General features: G+C 38.9%; 1 protein-coding gene across 2 annotated transcripts in view; it reads right to left on the reverse strand.

Moving 5' to 3' along the window:
• Nucleotides 1–13,162, reverse strand: part of TUSC3 (tumor suppressor candidate 3) — a 224,278-nt gene extending 211,116 nt beyond the window's left edge. Inside the window, exon 1 of one of the 2 annotated variants that reach the window (XM_055335205.1) lies at nt 12,873–13,162. In XM_055335205.1, the coding sequence (XP_055191180.1) occupies nt 12,873–13,010 (138 nt within the window). In that variant the 5' untranslated portion in view covers nt 13,011–13,162. The remainder of the gene's footprint in view (nt 1–12,872) is intronic. The other variant, XM_055335206.1, reaches the window with a different exon arrangement.
• Nucleotides 13,163–18,462: the final 5,300 nt, after the last annotated feature.

An 18,462-nucleotide genomic window follows, 5' to 3' on the forward strand; every position in this document is an offset into this window, starting at 1 on the left:
AAAAAATGACAGACCAACATTCCTAATACCAATGCAAAAATTCTCCATAAAATACTAACAAACTGAGTTCACAACACATTTAAAGGATCAATCATCATCATGGTCAAGTGAAATTTTTACCTTGGATGCAAGTATGGGTCAACATGCACAAATCACTGTGACACATAATAGAATGAAAGAAAAATGCCATGATTATCTCACTAGATATAGAAAAGGCATTTGACAAAATTTAACTTCATTAAAAAAAACTCAGCAAATTATAGAAAAAATATACTTCAACATAATAAGGCCTTAGATAATAAGCCCAAAGCTATTACCATACTCAATGATAAAAGCTTTCCCTCTAAGATCAGGAACAAAACAAAGTGCCCACTCTCATCACTCTTATTCAACATACTCCTGAAAGTCCTTGCCAGAGCCATCAGGCAAGAAAAATAAAAGGCATCAAAATGTGAGAAGTAAAACTGTCTCCATTTGCAAGTGACATAATTTTATAAATAGAAAGTTCTAAAACCTCCATCAAAAAACCATTAGATCTAATCAACAAATTCAGTAAAGTTGCAGGATACAAAATGAACATGCAAAAATCAAACATTTCTACAAATAATAATGAATTATCTAAAAAATAAAACAATCCCACTTCAATAAATACAATAAAATACTAGGAATAAACTTAACCAAGGAGTTGAAAAATCTGTACCCTGAAAACTACAAGACTGATTTTATTTGGTGTGCCTGGGTGGCACAGTTAATTAAGCATCTGTCTTCAGCTCAGATCATCATCCCAGGGGCCTGGGAATTGAGCCCCATATTAGGCTCCCTGCTTAGCAGGGAGTCTGCTTCTCCCTCTCCTCTCCCTTAAACCTCCCTCTTCTTGTGCTCTTTTTCTCTCTTGCTCATTCTGCTCTCTCAAATAAATAAATAAAATCTTAAAAAAAAAGATTGATTTTATTTAATTTCTGCACCCAACATGGGGCTCAAACATGTGACCTTGAGATCAAGTCATGTGCTCTATCAACTGAATAAGCCAGGAGCCCCTGTGAAAACCATAAGACTGAAAGAAAACTACAAGAATGAAAGAAATTGAAGACACCAAAGAATGGAAAGGTATCCCATGTTCATGGATTGGAAAAAATACTGTTAAATGTTCATACTACCAAAAACTATATACAGATTCAATACAATCCCTATCAAGATTTTGATGGCATTTTTACAAAGGTAGACAAAACTATCCTAAAATTTATATGAAACCACAAAAGATCCCAAACAGAACAAAGCATAAGACATAACACTTCCTAATTTCCAGCTACACTCTAAGACTATATGTCAAAGCAGTATGGTACCGGCATAAAAAATAAAAAAAAAAACGGAAAAATAGATCAATGTAACAGAATCAAGAGCTCACAAATAAACCCAAGCATATGCAGTCAACTGCATATTTGACAAGAGAGCCAAGGATAATCAGTGTAGAAAACACAATCTCTTCAATAAAAGGTGCTAGGGAAATTGGATAGTCACATGTAAAATAATGAAACTAGACTCCCATCTTACACCATATACAAAAACTTTTTTAAAGATTTTATTTATTCACAAGAGAGACAGAGAGAGGGAAGCAGAGACACAGGCAGAGGGAGAAGCAGGCTCTCTGTGGGGAGCCCGATGTGGAACTCAATCCCAGGACTCCAGGATCACTCCCCTGGGCTGAAGGCAAATGCTCAACTGCTGAGCCACCCAGGCATCCTCACCATATACAAAAATTAATTTTGAAATGGATTAACACTTAAACAGAAGACCTGAAACCATGAAATCCCTAGAAGAAAACAGGTACAAAAAGTCCTTGACATGGGTCTTAGCAATAATTGGCTCTGACATCTAAAGGAAAAGCAACAAAATAAAAAACAAATGAGCCTATATCAAACTAAAAAGCTTCTACAGCAAAAGAAACCACCAATAAAGTAAAACAATGACCTATACAATGGAAAAAAAAAACGTATTTGTGCAACATAGCTGATAAGAAGTTAATCTTCCAAATATATAAAGAACTCATACAACTCAATAGCCAAAATTTAAAAAAAAAAACAATGTAAAAAATGGGCAAAAAACTTGAATATGCATTTTTCCCCCAAAAGTAAAAAAAAAAAAAACAAAAAAACAAAAAAACAGGTACATGAAAAGATGGGTCAACATCATGAGTCATTAGAGAGATGCAAATCAAAACCACAATGAAAAATCACCTCATGCCTGTTAGGATGGTCATGAATAACAACAAAAAAGTAATGCCTGTCAGACTGCCTATATCATCAAAAAGACATGAAACAAATGCTGGTAGTATATATAGAAAAAGGAAGCTGTGAGTATGCTGCTGATGGGACTGGTAAACCGATATAGCCACTATGGAAAACAGAATGGAGGATCTTTAAAAACATAAAAACAAAACCATCCTATGACCCAGCAATTCCACTTCTGAGAATGTACTTAGAGAAAACAAACACACAACTCAAAAAGATATCTGCACCCCCATGTTCATAACACCATTATTTACAATACCAAGACACGGAAACCTAAGTGTCCATCAGCAAATGACTAGATAAAGAAGTTTGGGCATATATATACAATGGAATAATACTAAACCATAAAAAAAAATTAGGAAATACTACCATTTGCAACATGGGGGCATTGTGCTATGTAAAACAATTCAAAAAAAAAAAAAACAACAGAAAATACCATATGACTTCACTTATATATCTAAAAAAAAAAAAAAAATAGAGGAGATAACACTTGTGATTCGTGATTACCAGAGGTGGAGTGCGATAATTGGAAGAATATGGTCAGAAGTAAAAATTTTCATATATAAGTACTAGAGATGTAATATACAACGCGATGACTATAGCTAATACTGCTGTATAATGTATAGAAAAATTGTTAACAGAGTGACTCCTAAGAATTCTCATTAAAAGATTTTTTCTTTTCTTTTTAATGTATCTATATGAGAAGATGGACATTAGCTAAAACTATTGTAATCATTTTCTAATATGTGCAAATCAAACAATAATGCTATACACCTTATATAATGATGTATACCAAATATTTCTAAGTGAAACTAGAAAAAATAAAGACATGCAATAACAAATGCTGGTGAGGATGTGGAGAAAAGAGAACCTTCATGCACTACTGGTGGGACTGCAAACTGGTATAGCTTCTACAGAAAACAGAATAGAGGGCAAAAAAGAAGAAGGAAAACACAATTGAGGAGACTCAAAAAATTAAAAATAAAATTACTATGTGACCCAATAATTCCACACCTGGAATACATCCAAACAAAATGAAAACACTAACTCAAAAAGGTATCTACACCCCTGTATTCATAACACCACTATTTACAATAACCAAGACATGAAAATAATGTGTCCACTGACAGATGAATATGAAGCAGCAATGGTGAATGTGCATAAATATGTATTACATACAAAGCATATATACCATGTCATACACACACACACAAATACACACACACACACAGGAAAATATTGCATTTGGCCATAGTAAAACTAAGAAATCCTGCCATTTGCAACAATGTGGATTGACACTGCAGGTATTATGCTCAGTGAAATAAGTCAGATGGAGAAAGACGAATACTGTATAATTTCACTTTATGTGGAATCGAAGAAAAAAAGGTTTGTAGAAACAGAGTAGAGTGGTGGTCACAGGAGGTGGGGGTGGGGGAAATGGGAAGATACTGGTCAAAGGGAACAAACTTCCAGTTAAAAAGTAAATTCTGGTAATCTGATGCTCAGTATCGTGATTATACTTAACAGTAGTGTATTATTCGCTTGAAAGGTGTTTTGAGAGTAAATCTTAAATGTCTCTCCACAAAAAGGGAATGGTAACTATGTGATGTGATGGAGGTGTTAGCTAAGGCTATGGTGATGATCATTTTCCAACATATAATTGTATCAAGTCAGCATGTTGTACACCTTAAACGTTCACAATATTATGTCAATAAAACTGGGAGTGGGGAGGGTGAGGAAGCAGTAGCCAACGATGTCAAATGCTATATAAAAGTCAAGTAGTAAAAGTACCTATTATGTCTGGCAATAAAGAAAATAATGACAATCTCAAGAGCCCTAACTTGTCAAATAGGAAAACAAAATATTTATCAAAAATGAAACACATCGGATGCATGTTTTTAATTTTTCTCTTGTAATGTCAAATCAATTTGTGCTATTCATGTAAAATAACCCGTAATACATCCTACAATTCACTCCCCCAGTATCAGCACCAAAGCAAATATGAAGCATTTACTATGTTCCACGCACTGTGCTGCTAAGTACTTTACAGGATTACCTCGTGTAAGGCTCACAGCTCTACAGTAGGGACTAACATACTATCTCCATTTTGCAGATTAGGAAGAGGCTTAGAATGATTAAGTAACTTGACCAAAATAACTTCAGTAAGCATTTACCAACCGCAAGGCACTATACTTTGCCTTGTGAGTGCAGAAATGAAGAAAAAAAAAAAAAAAACAAGCCTCATCAAAGGCTTGTAGAATAATAGGAATGACAGGTGACAGACAACAATTCACATTAAGTGTTATAAAGAAAGAAGCACAAAGATCCATTCGTGTGAGCACAGAGGAGGAGTTCCTCATCCAAAACGGGGCAGTGCAGGTAAGTGACTTAAGCTGCCACATAAGGGAAGCATGTAAGAGTGGAGAAAGAACAAAACAGAAAGACACAGGCTCACTCAGGAAAAGCACTAGTAGCACACAAAGAACCTTGGGATGGAACCTTGGGATGGCATTTAAACAGTCTGTAAACAGTACTCCTCAAAGATAACATCAGGTAAGAGAAGTTTCAGGATAGCTTTAGCTGGGGTGGGGGAAGGAGTGTCCAAAAATTCACAAGTAAAGGTCTGAGACCAAGTGAAATGTGCCCAGATTTCTCGCTTTGGCAAATAGATCTGTGAGCACACCTGACTTAGTGTTAGGGATTACAGGAGGCATTGGTTTGAGTTCTGTGCCATTTTAGAGTTCTGATTCTTGTGACCAAGGTTTACCGTAGCCTAACTTCATTTAAACAGGTTCCTAAGAAACAGATGGCTTAATTTTATAAATTATGTTCTCAAGGGAATCTAAGCACAGCATTAACAGGCTTTACTTGCCAAATTTTTACATATTAGGCTTTTAAAAAACAAATATCCATGAAGAGGAAGTTATAAAGTTAAACATCAGCTATGAAAAGACAGCAGAAAATATAGTATAATAAAAGTAGTGAAGGGGGGGGCGACTCTGACAGCATAACTGAGCATGGGCATATGGAAATATAAACTCTAGTGTAAGGAAACCTAACTTCTAGTCCCAACCTTGTTATTTATCCTAAACCTGACACTCCTATTCTACCATTCCATAATGCAATATTTTCTTTTTTTTTATAATTATTTTTTAAAGATTTTATTTATTTATTCATAGAGACAGAGAGAGAGAGGCAGAGACACAGGCAGAAGGAGAAGCAGGCTCCATGCAGGGAGCCCAACGTGGGACTCATCCGGGGACTCCAGGATCATACCCCCGGCTTCAGGCAGCGCTAAACTGCTGCGCCACCAGGGCTGCCCTGCAATATTTTCTTTAAAAAAATCTATGGTTATGACTCCCTTTATAATTTGGAATATGCTCCAACATCAAAGCATGTGGCTCATGTATCCATCAAGAGGAAGCTAAATTTAATTAGAGTACCATTATGTTAGTATTACACCTTAACTCAGCCAACTCTTTTTTTTTTTTTCAGCCACTCTTTCTTCCCATAAAGTCTCTAAGAGGAAAACGTACAGGAAACAACAGCAAGACACAGCACATCACTTCACTTTCCTGAGCATGAGAAAAATCTTTTATTCACTTTGAAAGCTCCAATGCTAAAAAAAAAAAATAAACAAAAACATGCTACAATCAGCATTGCACAATACCCTCATCCTTGGAGGGGGGAGGGTCCCAACTTTTCTTTCGCTTAATTTTCAACTCAAATGTAAACCAAAAAATCATATTAAATATGATCACTTGCAAAACAAAGGTGTCTTCCTCTGTTTTATTAGGTAATCCTTAAAATGAAAATATGTAGCAATCTATTACATACAAAAAAGCAAAAGAAGTATTTTTTAAAATCATTCACATAGAATATAGCATTCAGTAAATATATCTAAGGCATAATTTATTCATTCTCTTCTTTCTTGGGCTTTTAAGACATGTAATAAATTTCCAATTTCTTTCCTATAAGGAACACATGGAAAAATTCACTTTCAAAAACACCAAAACAGTGATCCCTGGGTGGCTCAGCGGTTTACCGCCTGCCTACGGCCCAGGGAGTGATCCTGGAGTCCTGGGATCGAGTCCTGCATCGGGCTCCCTGCATGGAGTTCTCCCTCTGCCTGTGTCTGTGTGTGTCTCTGTCTCTCTCTCTCTGTCTCTCTCTCTCTCTCTCTCTCTCTCTCTCTCTCTCGGTATTTCATTAATAAATAAATAAAATATTTTAAAAAACAAAAACACCAAAACATATGCAGACTTGTAATAATGACCATTAATATTCAAAGACAAAGGAGAGCTATATATATATGTAAATAACCTTTAATATTTATTATCTAATTCACAAAGCAGGTCATATAGCTAGGTAATTGTTAAGTTACTATTCACAGTATAGAAAGAAAGAAATCTTTGGAGTAAGGCTGTAAACTTACAAGTTGGGTAAATAACAATCATGGGTAAAACTCTTAATCCAAAATAACTTTCCTCAGCAGAATGCTTTCAAATAAAAAATATGAAAATTCAATTCAAAATGTCTTAAACAATATTAAGTTTATTAGCACATAACAAGGAGTCCAGAGTTACAGCAATTACAAGGCTAATTAAGTCATGTTACCTTTTTCATTTTCTAAGATAATTCAGACTTATTTCCAACTTCCAAGTTTAATTCAATGAGTTATCTATCCTAAAGTTTATCAACTTAATATTTAATATGAATAGTGAACAAATTTCACAATTTATAATGAATTCTGTACCCTAAGTTTTACCACAATACTCATATGAACTAATTTCCCAATGGTTTGTTTTCCAAGCACTGACAACTCTGAATTAATATATTTCCAAAAGTTGTGTCAAATGATGTTGACAATGTTAAGCTATCTCTAAGAATACACTTCTGAAATAAACAAAAGAGGTCCATTTAATAAAATCAGTATTACAATTTATTCAACTTACACTCAAGTGATCCTTTTCATTAAAGATAGTTGAGTTCTCGTGGTAACATGAAGTAGAAAAAAATTTCTTTTTCATCTCTAAATGTCAAACTAATTAGGTATCTTTACATGATCAACCAAAACTTTGTAACAATAAACATACTAATAAAAGCCTTCCTTTTATTAACTTTTTTCAGCTCATAAATGGCTTCAGAATTCTACTTTTCTATGTTAAGACTTTTATCATAGATATTGAAGAACTCCGTAAGTTCAGATAACAGATAACAAGCGGGGAAGACAGATAGCAATTACTACAAAAAAAAATTTATATTACCTATTGTCTTGAATCATTTTTGAGATTTTAATATTCAAACTAAATGTTTTTCATAGCTTATATTGAGAGAAATCCTAGTTTTCAAGATACTCTCCATAAATTTATGTACAACTCAAGAAAGTACATAAAGCCATACACTGTGCAAAGTACAGGATAAGAGCTGCAAAGACATATTATACTGGCAAGTAATTACTTAAAAAAATGAGGTTCTAGTATGTTAAAATTTGTTACCCATAAAACAGCACTGTTAACAGCAATGAAAAAAACAGATGCACAGAGGGAAGGATTATGAGTTTCCCTTTAGATATGCTCAATTTGAGAAGCTGCAGAAAACTTGCCCAATAGGTAAAATAAAAAGTAGATACTTATATAAACAGTATTTGGTCCCCTCATTGCATGAAGAACACACGCACACACTCTCACGTACTCAATGTTATATAACATATACATTTGTTCCTCATCTATCTGTTCTCTAGCAGGGGATCAACAGCCACTCCCATACTAAGCCAAAGGTAAATTTTCTATCTTGGTAGAATTATCATGATGCTCCAGGAGGGAATCTTATGGAAAAATGCAATTGTAAGATAGTCTGACTTGCCAAATAAACCCTGGAGACCACCAAAGTAACTGTCAGTCACTGGCATACAGATCACACTCATCCAAACTCACTGCATATTGAAAAAACCAAAAGTAAATGTGGCAGAAGATTTAACAACTATAAATCTGTGGCTCAGGTTACACATTCTGCTCTTTCCCATATATGGGACTGAATGTACTGATGGTGTAGGTACATGAAGGAAAATATCCCAAAATTATCTTTCGACAAAGTTGCTCTTTATCTCTTACTTAAGGAGATAATTCTTCATAGATTTTTACATAACATGCAAGCAAACTGACTTTTGTTCTGGACCCCTTTTCAAGGATATATATAGCACACAAGGCTTGGAAGACAGTGTCCTTCCAGAATAAAGAGCAGGTTTGTTTCCTTTCCAGTTCATGTCACCCTCTGGGTCAAAGGTCAAAAAAGCTTCTGGCCCCTTATAAAGGATGAGCAGCTCCTTAAGCTCAAGGTTCTTCTCCTGCCACAGAACTGCCTACACCTGTAGGGGTCATTTAGCCTGCGTCATCAGCACAAATGCTGATACTCTGGCAAATCGGCTGCTGTGAGTAATAAGCTGTCCACCTGTGACCCAGGAGTTCCATGCAATCTGCCCTATGTGAAACTGTCGCAGCTGAACCTTCACAGTACTTGACAAGCAGTTCTGGCCATTCTGAGTAAGACCTGTTACTCCGAGTTACTCACCAAGGAGTTACTGCACACAAAATCTAGCCTAGAGTCCAAAAAAAAAAAAAAAAAAAATCTAGCCTAGATGAAACTACCTACATCCCATAATCTGTGGTCTATGTGTATACACATTAATACATAATTACTATGCATTTCTTAAAGTTGTGCTCATATATTTACAAACTTATTCTCCAACTTAAGTTCTTCCCTTAAAGGTAAAATCCACTGCTTACTTCCATACTCTCCCTCTTCATTTGCTAAGATAGTAAAGTATTTCACAGCCACGCCACTAAAAAAATAACTGGATATACACATCTCAGTATAAAATGTGCTTAAAAACGTTAGTGACATACATAAATTATGTCAGAGGCAACTGAGAAATCTCACTTGGGCAATCATAATACTTCACAAAAATATGAGCCGCTCAATTTTTCCATAATTGCGATATTCATTGTCACCTACATGTCATAACCTATTAATTTAAAAGATAAATTATTACAATAGCTTCATTTGATGTCTAAGTTAATAAATCCACTGGAAATTACAGAATTTGTGCTCCTTTTATATTATTAGGTGTTATTACATACCAAAACAATTCTTTTTTTTTAATTTTTATTTATTTATGATAGTCACAGAGAGAGAGAGAGGCAGAGACACAGGCAGAGGGAGAAGCAGGCTCCATGCACCGGGAGCCCGACGTGGGATTCGATCCGGGGTCTCCAGAATCGCGCCCTGGGCCAAAGGCAGGCACCAAACCGCTGCGCCACCCAGGGATCCCACCAAAACAATTCTAAATGAAGTTGATTAACTGATGTTAACATAAAAAATACAGCTGTTAAAATTTAAAAAAAAAAAAGGTACTACATATGTAAATGATATACCACCAAGAAACCAAGAGTCACTCACAAATTCATATCACTTTACATGAGGATTCAAAAATTAGTGTAGTGACTGTATTCAATGTAATTAAGGAAAGTGACTTTATTCTTTTCCTATTCATGTATCTATTGCTTTTCACTATATTCTTAGAGAATATAACAAAATTATTTTTTAATAAATTAAATGTCTTTACGAAGAAATAGATACAAAAATATATACATAGACACACACACCCATGAATACCACCAATTCTTCCACATTGCAAAAGTCTCCTCCTGGGAAGTTCTAAAACAATGTTAAAAGTCTGGAACTCAGTATTTCATAATAGGCAATTTATTCTAGTAAATATTTTACAATAATGATAAAATCAGTTTCTTTAGCAAAAAAAAAAATTTGACAAGTATTTTATCACATTTTAGGATCTCATCATGTCTGCTGATCTCATTTAAAGAACACATGATAATAGCTACCAGCATTGATCATCTGCTTATGTTCAAAGCACTGCACTAAGTAGTTTATATACAGTCTTATTTAATCCCACTGACAACTCTAAGATGTAGGTATTAAACCTGTGTTTTAAAACAAAGATGTCAAAACTCAGGGAAGTGGTTTGCATCTTATATAATTAAATAGTGACTGAGTTGTAACTGGACCATCTGATCCAAAAACCTATGATGGTAACTATTCCTTAAAAGCAGCTAATATCCAATCTTGGTTCCACATTCAACTAAGGATGCCAGTGTGGCCTCCTCCGTATGAAGGGATACACTACTCATGCCAAGTCAACTCCTCTAGGACTTATGACAGTAATATTTATTGTAGTAAAAACTAAGTTCCAACTGCTGTACTTGCTGGTTCAATGGTGTCAAATTTTGTATTGGGCATCAGGATCTAAACTCAGCAAAGAATGAAGTAACATGTTCAAAACAACCCTGGAATACCCCTAGAAATGTACCATAATGATGACCAACCACTTTTCAATATTTCTAATAAAAATGTTCTTCTTCCAGTATTGAAAGACACCACAGCCCTCCAAATCAAGGACTAAGACTGAAATCAAGTGATCTGAACTTCACAAATAAATTTGTATAACTTAAGTGAGTTTATTCTCGCATACTACATTCCACATGTGTGCTCATTGAGTAAACTCATTAAAACTTCAAATATTTGTAAACTCATTAAAACTTCAAATATTTGAAGTTTATTCTCACATACTACATTCCACATGTGTGCTCATCGAGTAAACTCATTAACTTCAAATATTTGTAAACGCATTAAAACTTCAAATATTTGTTATTTTGCTCTTTTCCTTAAATATGTATATTCTGCAATACTACCACATAGTAGTAATAGACGCTCCAGTTTAATAAAAGCAGTTCTGGAAGACATCCTTTTTCTATTCCTTAACAATTTTCTCCCTAATTTTTCATTTAAAACATCTTTTATAAAAAATGTTAATGGAACCTATGTCATTTTAACTATACTAAATTAACAAATGTTTTCACCTGTTAAAAGTAGTGTATAATTGGATACTAAGATGCCTTGAAGATGTATGCTTTTCAGATTCTCCTTCCAACTGAAAGTTACTGTGACCACAGTGATTTTCTTTCCTTTTTATTTTTTTTAAGATTTATTTTTAGAGAGAAACTATATCAACATGATGGAAGGTGGGGGAAGAGGCAGAGAGAAAAGGCTGGAGAGAATCTCAAGCAAACTCCCTGTTGAGCACTAAGCAGGCAAGGCTCCTCTCAAGACCCTGAGATCATGACCTGAACTGAAATCAAAAGTGGGATGCTCAAGGGTCTGAGCTACCAAAGTGCCCCAACAGTGATCTTAAAAAAAGTAAAACATCAGAACTTCCATGGAATTCCTCACCATTTTTTACTGCCCTCCAATGTGGCAATCTGCAGGGGGAGGGACAAAAAAAAATTTTTTTTAATCTCTTCTCTTGACTTCAAGAACTACTTTGGACACCTAAAACTCCTGGAATGTGGTATATAAATACCAAACGCTAAAAAATATACCTTTAAATTATATGTATGTATTAAAATGTATATTAGATGTATTTGTAAACACAGTTTTAACAGTCCTTCTCTAAACCTCTTACCAGACCTCTACAAAGAATTTCATATGGCCTACTTTCACCTTAAAATTAAAAAGCTTAAGGGAAGAAGTTACTATTGAGTTCAGAGAAGTTTCAGACAAAAAGTAAAAAGAAACATCATCTTGAGCATGAAGCTGTTTTTTCACTCTCTACCCAGCTATCAAGAAACTTGTACTATTTTAAACTCGAATTAGATTTTGGGTCACGGGTGTATAATACTTCACCAGGGAGGGGGGGGGGGAACTGTCTTGATTGAAAGCCAATACTCTCACTAAAATACTGTACGATTACAAACACTACTCCCATTTCCACACTAATTTTGTTTTCCTGATGCTGCTAGACTGAGTATCCAAGGCAAAGGCGGAGAACTTAAAATCACAAATAACTCTGTCTTAAACATAGTGACGTCAACCCTCTTATCAAAGTTCTTAGAGGACTAAGATTGACATCAGGTGAGCTTCACAAACAAATCTAATCCATGTGAGTTCATTCTCACCATTAGGAGTTCAACATAAAGAAAAACCTACAGCTTTAAAAATGTTAGAAATGTGTCATTATGAATATAAACTACGAAAAAAACACACTTCCACTACGCTGCCCTGCTTCCTGACACGAGTAACGAAAGGAACTGGAAACCTGAACGTAAAAACCGAAGAGTCCTCCGCAGGTTCCCACGTACTCCGGAAAGGTTACTTTTGCACCCACCACACCCCTTTCAGGGACTCAAGAGCACAAAGCTCGGCCTCTGAGGGTCAAAGCCGCCGTGAGCCTGCAAGGTGTGCGAGGCTCAGGCGCACAGTGGAAAGGGGCTGCTTTACTGCTTTTGAGAAAACGCCAGGCTAACCCCACGGCCGCGACCGCCAGGCCCACGGGCCTCCCAGCAGCTCCGCGCTCGCTCACCGCAGCGCCTCCGCCGCCGCCGCCCACGCCCCGGTTGCCTAGCAACGCGGCCCCGCTGCCTAGCAACGCCGCCGCCCCGGCCCGCCCGGCCCGCCCCAGCCAGCCCCGGCCTCCCCGGCCCACTTGCAAGGCCGAGGGATTCATTCTACCTCTTTCTTCTTCTGTCCTCCCCCGAGCTGGATGCAGAGAAGCAGCAGGAGGAGGAGAAAGGGAAAGCTCCCGGTGGGCAGGTAGCGCAGCCGCCGCCCCGCCTGCCTCCGGCGTGAAGGAGCGCCCCTGGCACCCATCGCCGCAGGGCAGTGTCTCCTCCACGCTCGGTAACCGTGCGCGCCCAGCTCCTACCGGCGTCCGACTCCTGCCAGAACAGCCGCCGGGCGCCCCTGCCTGTGCCCTCGCGGGTGCCTGCGGCTTCGCCGGGGAAGCGGAGGCCGCGGAGGACGCGGAGGAGGAAACTGACGGCGCATCCGGTTCAGCAGGAGCGGGGACCCGGGAAGCCCGGGATGGGGCAGGAAGTGGGCGTGGCGAGGGCGCGGGCCGCGAGCGCGCGGCGGCTCCGCTCGCCGGCCCGCGGGGTGCGCTGCGGCTGCGAGCCCCGCGCGAGGTCCCGGGAGTGTGCGGGGGCCTCTGAAGAGCAGCCAGAGCAAGCTCCTGCTCACCTGGAGCCCCAGATGGACCTGATCGCCTTCTGCAATGATGCAGGAGCCTGCTAAGGAATTCGTAAACCCCTGGCCCCTCGGGCCGAGGGGCAATCACTGTTGTTGCCGTTGGGACGTTTTTGGAACCCCAGCTGTGGCTCACGTACGGAGCCTCCCACGCCTCTAACATAATATGCACAGGACATAACCCGGTGCATGCGTAGTAGCCGCCTGCAACTTCACAGCTGCTCGGTGCAGTCTCGGTGGAGGGGCCTGCGGAGCCGCCCTCAGGCCACGCCCCCCCCCACCCCCCATTCATTCAGCCTCCGAGGAGTGGATCCTCTGCCCGAGGGCCGAGCCCCACCCGCCCACTCCACGCTTGGGAATGCAAAAATGAAAAGGCCGCAACTGGATTCCTGGTCTTTGGACATTTTAAGAACAATAGAAGCAGACGGTTTACTGAACATCTGATAGGGGCCAGGGAGTGTTATGGGGGATTTCTTTCCCTTCAGTTTTGGGTTCTTGGTCTGGCTGAGCGGAAGGATGAAGAGGTGAGGGAGCAAAGCGAAGTTTATTGAATTGTCGACAGTACAAAGCTCTGAAAGGGAGGGGAGCCAAGAGGGTTGCCAATTTGGGGTTCAGATCGGGGGGGGGGGTTATGGGCTTGTTGGAGGGCTCTTTTAATCTGATTAACCCTCCACGCCCCCTTCGTCCAATCAAGTTTTTGTCATCTACCTATCCCGTGGGAAAGGGTGGAGGGCTCCTTGCACGTGGCAGAAAAGGCTTTGAAGGGTGGTTTCCTCGTAGGACAGGGCCCCTTGTCCCTGCCTGCCTTTCTTCCAACCATCCTCCATTACTGTTCTAGTAGCATTGATTCTCCCTCAAGAATTCTCCTGTAACATGAAAACCTCTGATAGTCTAATGAACTCTAATTGGCCCAGTCTTAAAACAGTATTTCTAACTGCAAAAAAGTTAAATTCATAAGATACAAAGGCATCGCATGAAATGCCATTATCAAAATTAAGACAAGTCACCTCCTTTCAACTGCTCAACAAACATTTGTATTTGGGGAATGCTAGAAAGCAAAGGGAGATGTAAGAACCAACCTGGATGGCTCAGTGGTTGAGGGCCTGCCTTCTGCTCTGGTCCTGATATATATCCTGGGAGGAGTCTCTCATCAGGCTTCCTGCGTGGTGGTGGGGGAGGGACACCTACTTCTACCTCTGCCTGTGTCTCTGCTTCTCTGTGTGTGTGTCTCATGAATAAAAATAAAATCTCTAAAAAAAAAAAAAAAGCCAACCTAAAAGCATCCAGACTTTGGGGCGCCTGGGTGGCTTAGTTAAAGTCTGCTTTCAGCTGAGGTCAGGATCTCCCCTGTGTCAGGCTCTCTGCTCAGCAGAGGGTCTGTTTCCCTCTCTCTCTTCCTCTACCTGTCTTCCCTACTCTTTCTCTCCCTCAAATAAATTAAATCTTAAAAAAAATAAACATTCAGACTTTACAATGTAATTATGATTGATCAAGAAGCACAGAATTATAGGATCCTTGAACAATTAAGTAGCATAAGGGTTGTAAATAAATTCTGCAATCATATGAAACCTAGCAATGTATCTAACAGCAATTCTAATAAGTATGATAATATTGAAACAGCAATGATAATAAACAGTATTTTAAACTATCTACTACTGCTATATTATAACATGAAATTATTTGTAATTTCTACAGAAAACAAAACCATATGTACTGCTAATACTACCATGCTTTGCTTTCTGCTTTATAATTGGGGGAAAAAAAAAAAAGAGCTTCATGAGCGGTTAATAGAAATAGGGTTAAATTTCTGTCAATTCAAGTTTCCCAGATCCCCCCAAATTTCATGGACTCCAGATTAAGAACTCCTGCTCCATAACACCCTTATCAGATAAATCCTAGTGTAACAATTTTCATAAAAAGAAACTTAGGCCAGGAGATCTAACTCAATGTCACACAACCAGAAAATGGTATACCAGGAATTTGAACTTTGGCAGCCTTGCTCAATAGCCACTATCATTTACTATGCTATGCCGCCTTTTTAAAAGGAATTTACAAATACATCTCTCTTCTCTATCTCCCAAGCTTTTGATTTCCCACTATTATGTGAATGTTTGTGCCCATAGTAATTGCAACCTAAAGACTAGCCCTTTCCTTTTTCCTTGAGACTTGTGAAAGTGACCTCCACTTTTATCTGTCTGGAGACAAGAATAAATTTACGGTCTATATCAACTAAACATCTATATCAAGATACACTCGACAAAATCAAAATTCATCATCTGTCCCATTGTATTCCAAACTTATTTTATTTTATTGTAATTAACAGTACCACTGTAACCGAACCAATGTGAGTTCACTCCTTGCTGAGTCACAGATGGAAATTACCAAATGAGTTGTTGCATATAGGAAACTATTTTCAGTAAATACAGAGATTGTAAGAAATAACTTCTGAAGCCCTCACTCTCTGAGCAAAGTCTGATGGGTTCCTTTTATTCAGGGTCAGGAGGATTATTTTAAAAGGGGATCCTTGTCATTGTATGTAGATGTGGGCATAGGGTCACACATGCATCTTGAGGAAACATGCCTATACATGCATTGTATATTATGTAAATGAGGCTTGTGCTCCTCCTAGGGCAGAGGTTTAGTATTATAATGAGATAAAGATAATTACTGGTCATTTTAAAGGTCACCCCATGGCCCATCTGCACAGGTGCAAGTCGGGGACTCATGCTCAAACTGGTCTGAGTGGTCTGGGCTGACGGGAGGTCTTGTCAGGGCAGTTGCTGGTGTTTGAGGGGTGGTTTTGCTTTCCATTTGCCAGTTAAGAGATAAGGAAGAAGGAAGAGCTTAATAAAATGTAGGACGAAGGTAGGTGGCCTCGAGCAGTAAAGGTCAGGTCTTGGATCTGGTTGATGACACCGTCATCCTCCTCATTACCAATCTTCAGAGCCTCCGAGCTGCCCATCCACTCCAACCATACTGCCATCCATATTTGGTTTCCAAGTTACTCAGCCTCTATAGTGACTTAAGAAATCGTTTTCTTTTTTTTCATTTTGTTACTCTAGCATTCATTAGAAAGGCATTGGACGGATCCCTGGGTGGCGCAGCGGTTTGGCGCCTGCCTTTGGCCCGGGGCGCGATCCTGGAGACCCGGGATCGAATCCCACATCGGGCTCCCGGTGCATGGAGCCTGCTTCTCCCTCTGCCTGTGTCTCTGCCTCTCTCTCTCTGTGTGTGACTATCATAAATAAAAAAAAAAAAAAGGCATTGGACATCATTCCTAGTCCATTCTCCCCTTGCTTCTAGTCTTACCAAATTCCTCTACCAGCCTAATCCAAGACTTTTGAATCCTGCCTTCTTATATTCTATTCTTGGTAAATGAGCCAGAGTGATCCTTTTAATACATAAACCAGTGTAAAGGACTTTCTCTGTCCTCAGCATACAAAGCAATCATTTTCTTTTTTTTTAATAATAAATTTATTTTTTATTGGTGTTCAATTTGCCAACATACAGAATAACACCCAGTGCTCATCCCGGGCCCCCCCAGGTGCCCCCCTCAGTGCCCATCACCCATTCACTCCCACCGCCCCCCCCTTCCACCACCCCTAGTTCGTTTCCCAAAGTTAGGAGTCTTTATGTTCTGTCTCCCTTTCTGCCCATTTCTTCTCCTTTCCCTTCTATTCCCTTTCACTATTATTCAAAGCAATCATTTTCACCCTTAGGGCCCTATGTTACTTTGTGCCTGGCTACCTTTTTCCTACTTTCCATTTTCTCACTTGTTCCAGCCAGGCTATTTTCTTTGTTTTCCTTAAATATGTCAAACATACTCCCTCTGTTCTTCACACTGTTGTTTCTTCACCTTTTTCACAGAGCTAGATGTTCACATGGCAAACCTTATCCCTTTATTCAGATCTTCTAAGATGTCATCCTGCCATAGGGAAACAGAAAGGGAACCCATGGTGGGGGAAAATTGTTTTTTTAGCTCCTTTTCCTACTTTCTATTCTTTGCTAGGATCTGCATCCACAAACACACATACATGCCTTAATGTATGTCCTCCTTGCAAAAGATAAGGAGTTAATGATTTCTTTAGAGATAACACTTCAGGAATGACTGGTTAAGAATGACCAGGCAAGGCCATCATGTGCCTGTTTGAATGACACTAGACATTTCAACACCAAGATCTCCTGGCTCCAGAGAATAAGTGACTTATGATGAACATCTAGATCCTGTGCTTGTTCAGACCAGTTCTAGATACCTGAGAGGACACATGCACCAGACTACAATTGTTAATAAAAACCCCAGGTCCCAGAGATTCTTTTTCCTTTGCTTTCCCAGTCTTCTGAACACTCTGTCTATACCTGTACTCTCTATATATCTTCAATAAACTCTGCTGCACTTCCTATTGGCTCACATTTGATTTCTATCCTGCTGCACCTAGTCAAGGACCCTCTGGGCTGGTCCTGCTGGTCCCTCTCTGGGTCCTGAGGCCCAGCCTGCCTGCATTAGTCTCATCTCTTAGACAACCCCTTCTAAAAACTAAACTCCTTACTCTTCACACACACACACACACACTCTTAACTTTCATATAGCACTCATTACCTAAAATTATGCAATTGATTCATTGCAGGATTATGCAGGATTCAAATGTAAGCTTAGTAAGACAGGGCTTTCATCCACACTGTCTAGAATAATCCCTGTTTTACCTTTTTTATAGTATCTATCACTAACTGACATTATACTTTTGCATTTATTTGTCTTTCCCCACATTGGAATGTAAACTCCAGGAACATAGAGACTTTGTTTTCTTTGAATCCACACTACACAGGATAGTGCAATTTTTGAATGCATGAATGAACAAATCCAGCCATTCTCTGTTTAACAGTAAAGTACAACACTAACCATGTCACTGTCTTTAGTCCACAGACTCCTAGTTTCCAAAGGAGGTCCAATCTGGGATAATGACTTGGAGCTAAGTCAAACCCTTTACCTTTGCTTTAACATAACAGACTTCAAACTGGAGTTTACCCCAAGGACTACATAGGCAAATGGCTTTAAAAGAGCTCACTCCCAGGACACCTG

This window comes from Nyctereutes procyonoides, unplaced genomic scaffold (assembly GCF_905146905.1).
Source record: "Nyctereutes procyonoides isolate TBG_1078 unplaced genomic scaffold, NYPRO_anot_genome, whole genome shotgun sequence".
In the NCBI taxonomy this organism is placed as follows: Eukaryota; Metazoa; Chordata; class Mammalia; order Carnivora; family Canidae; genus Nyctereutes; species Nyctereutes procyonoides.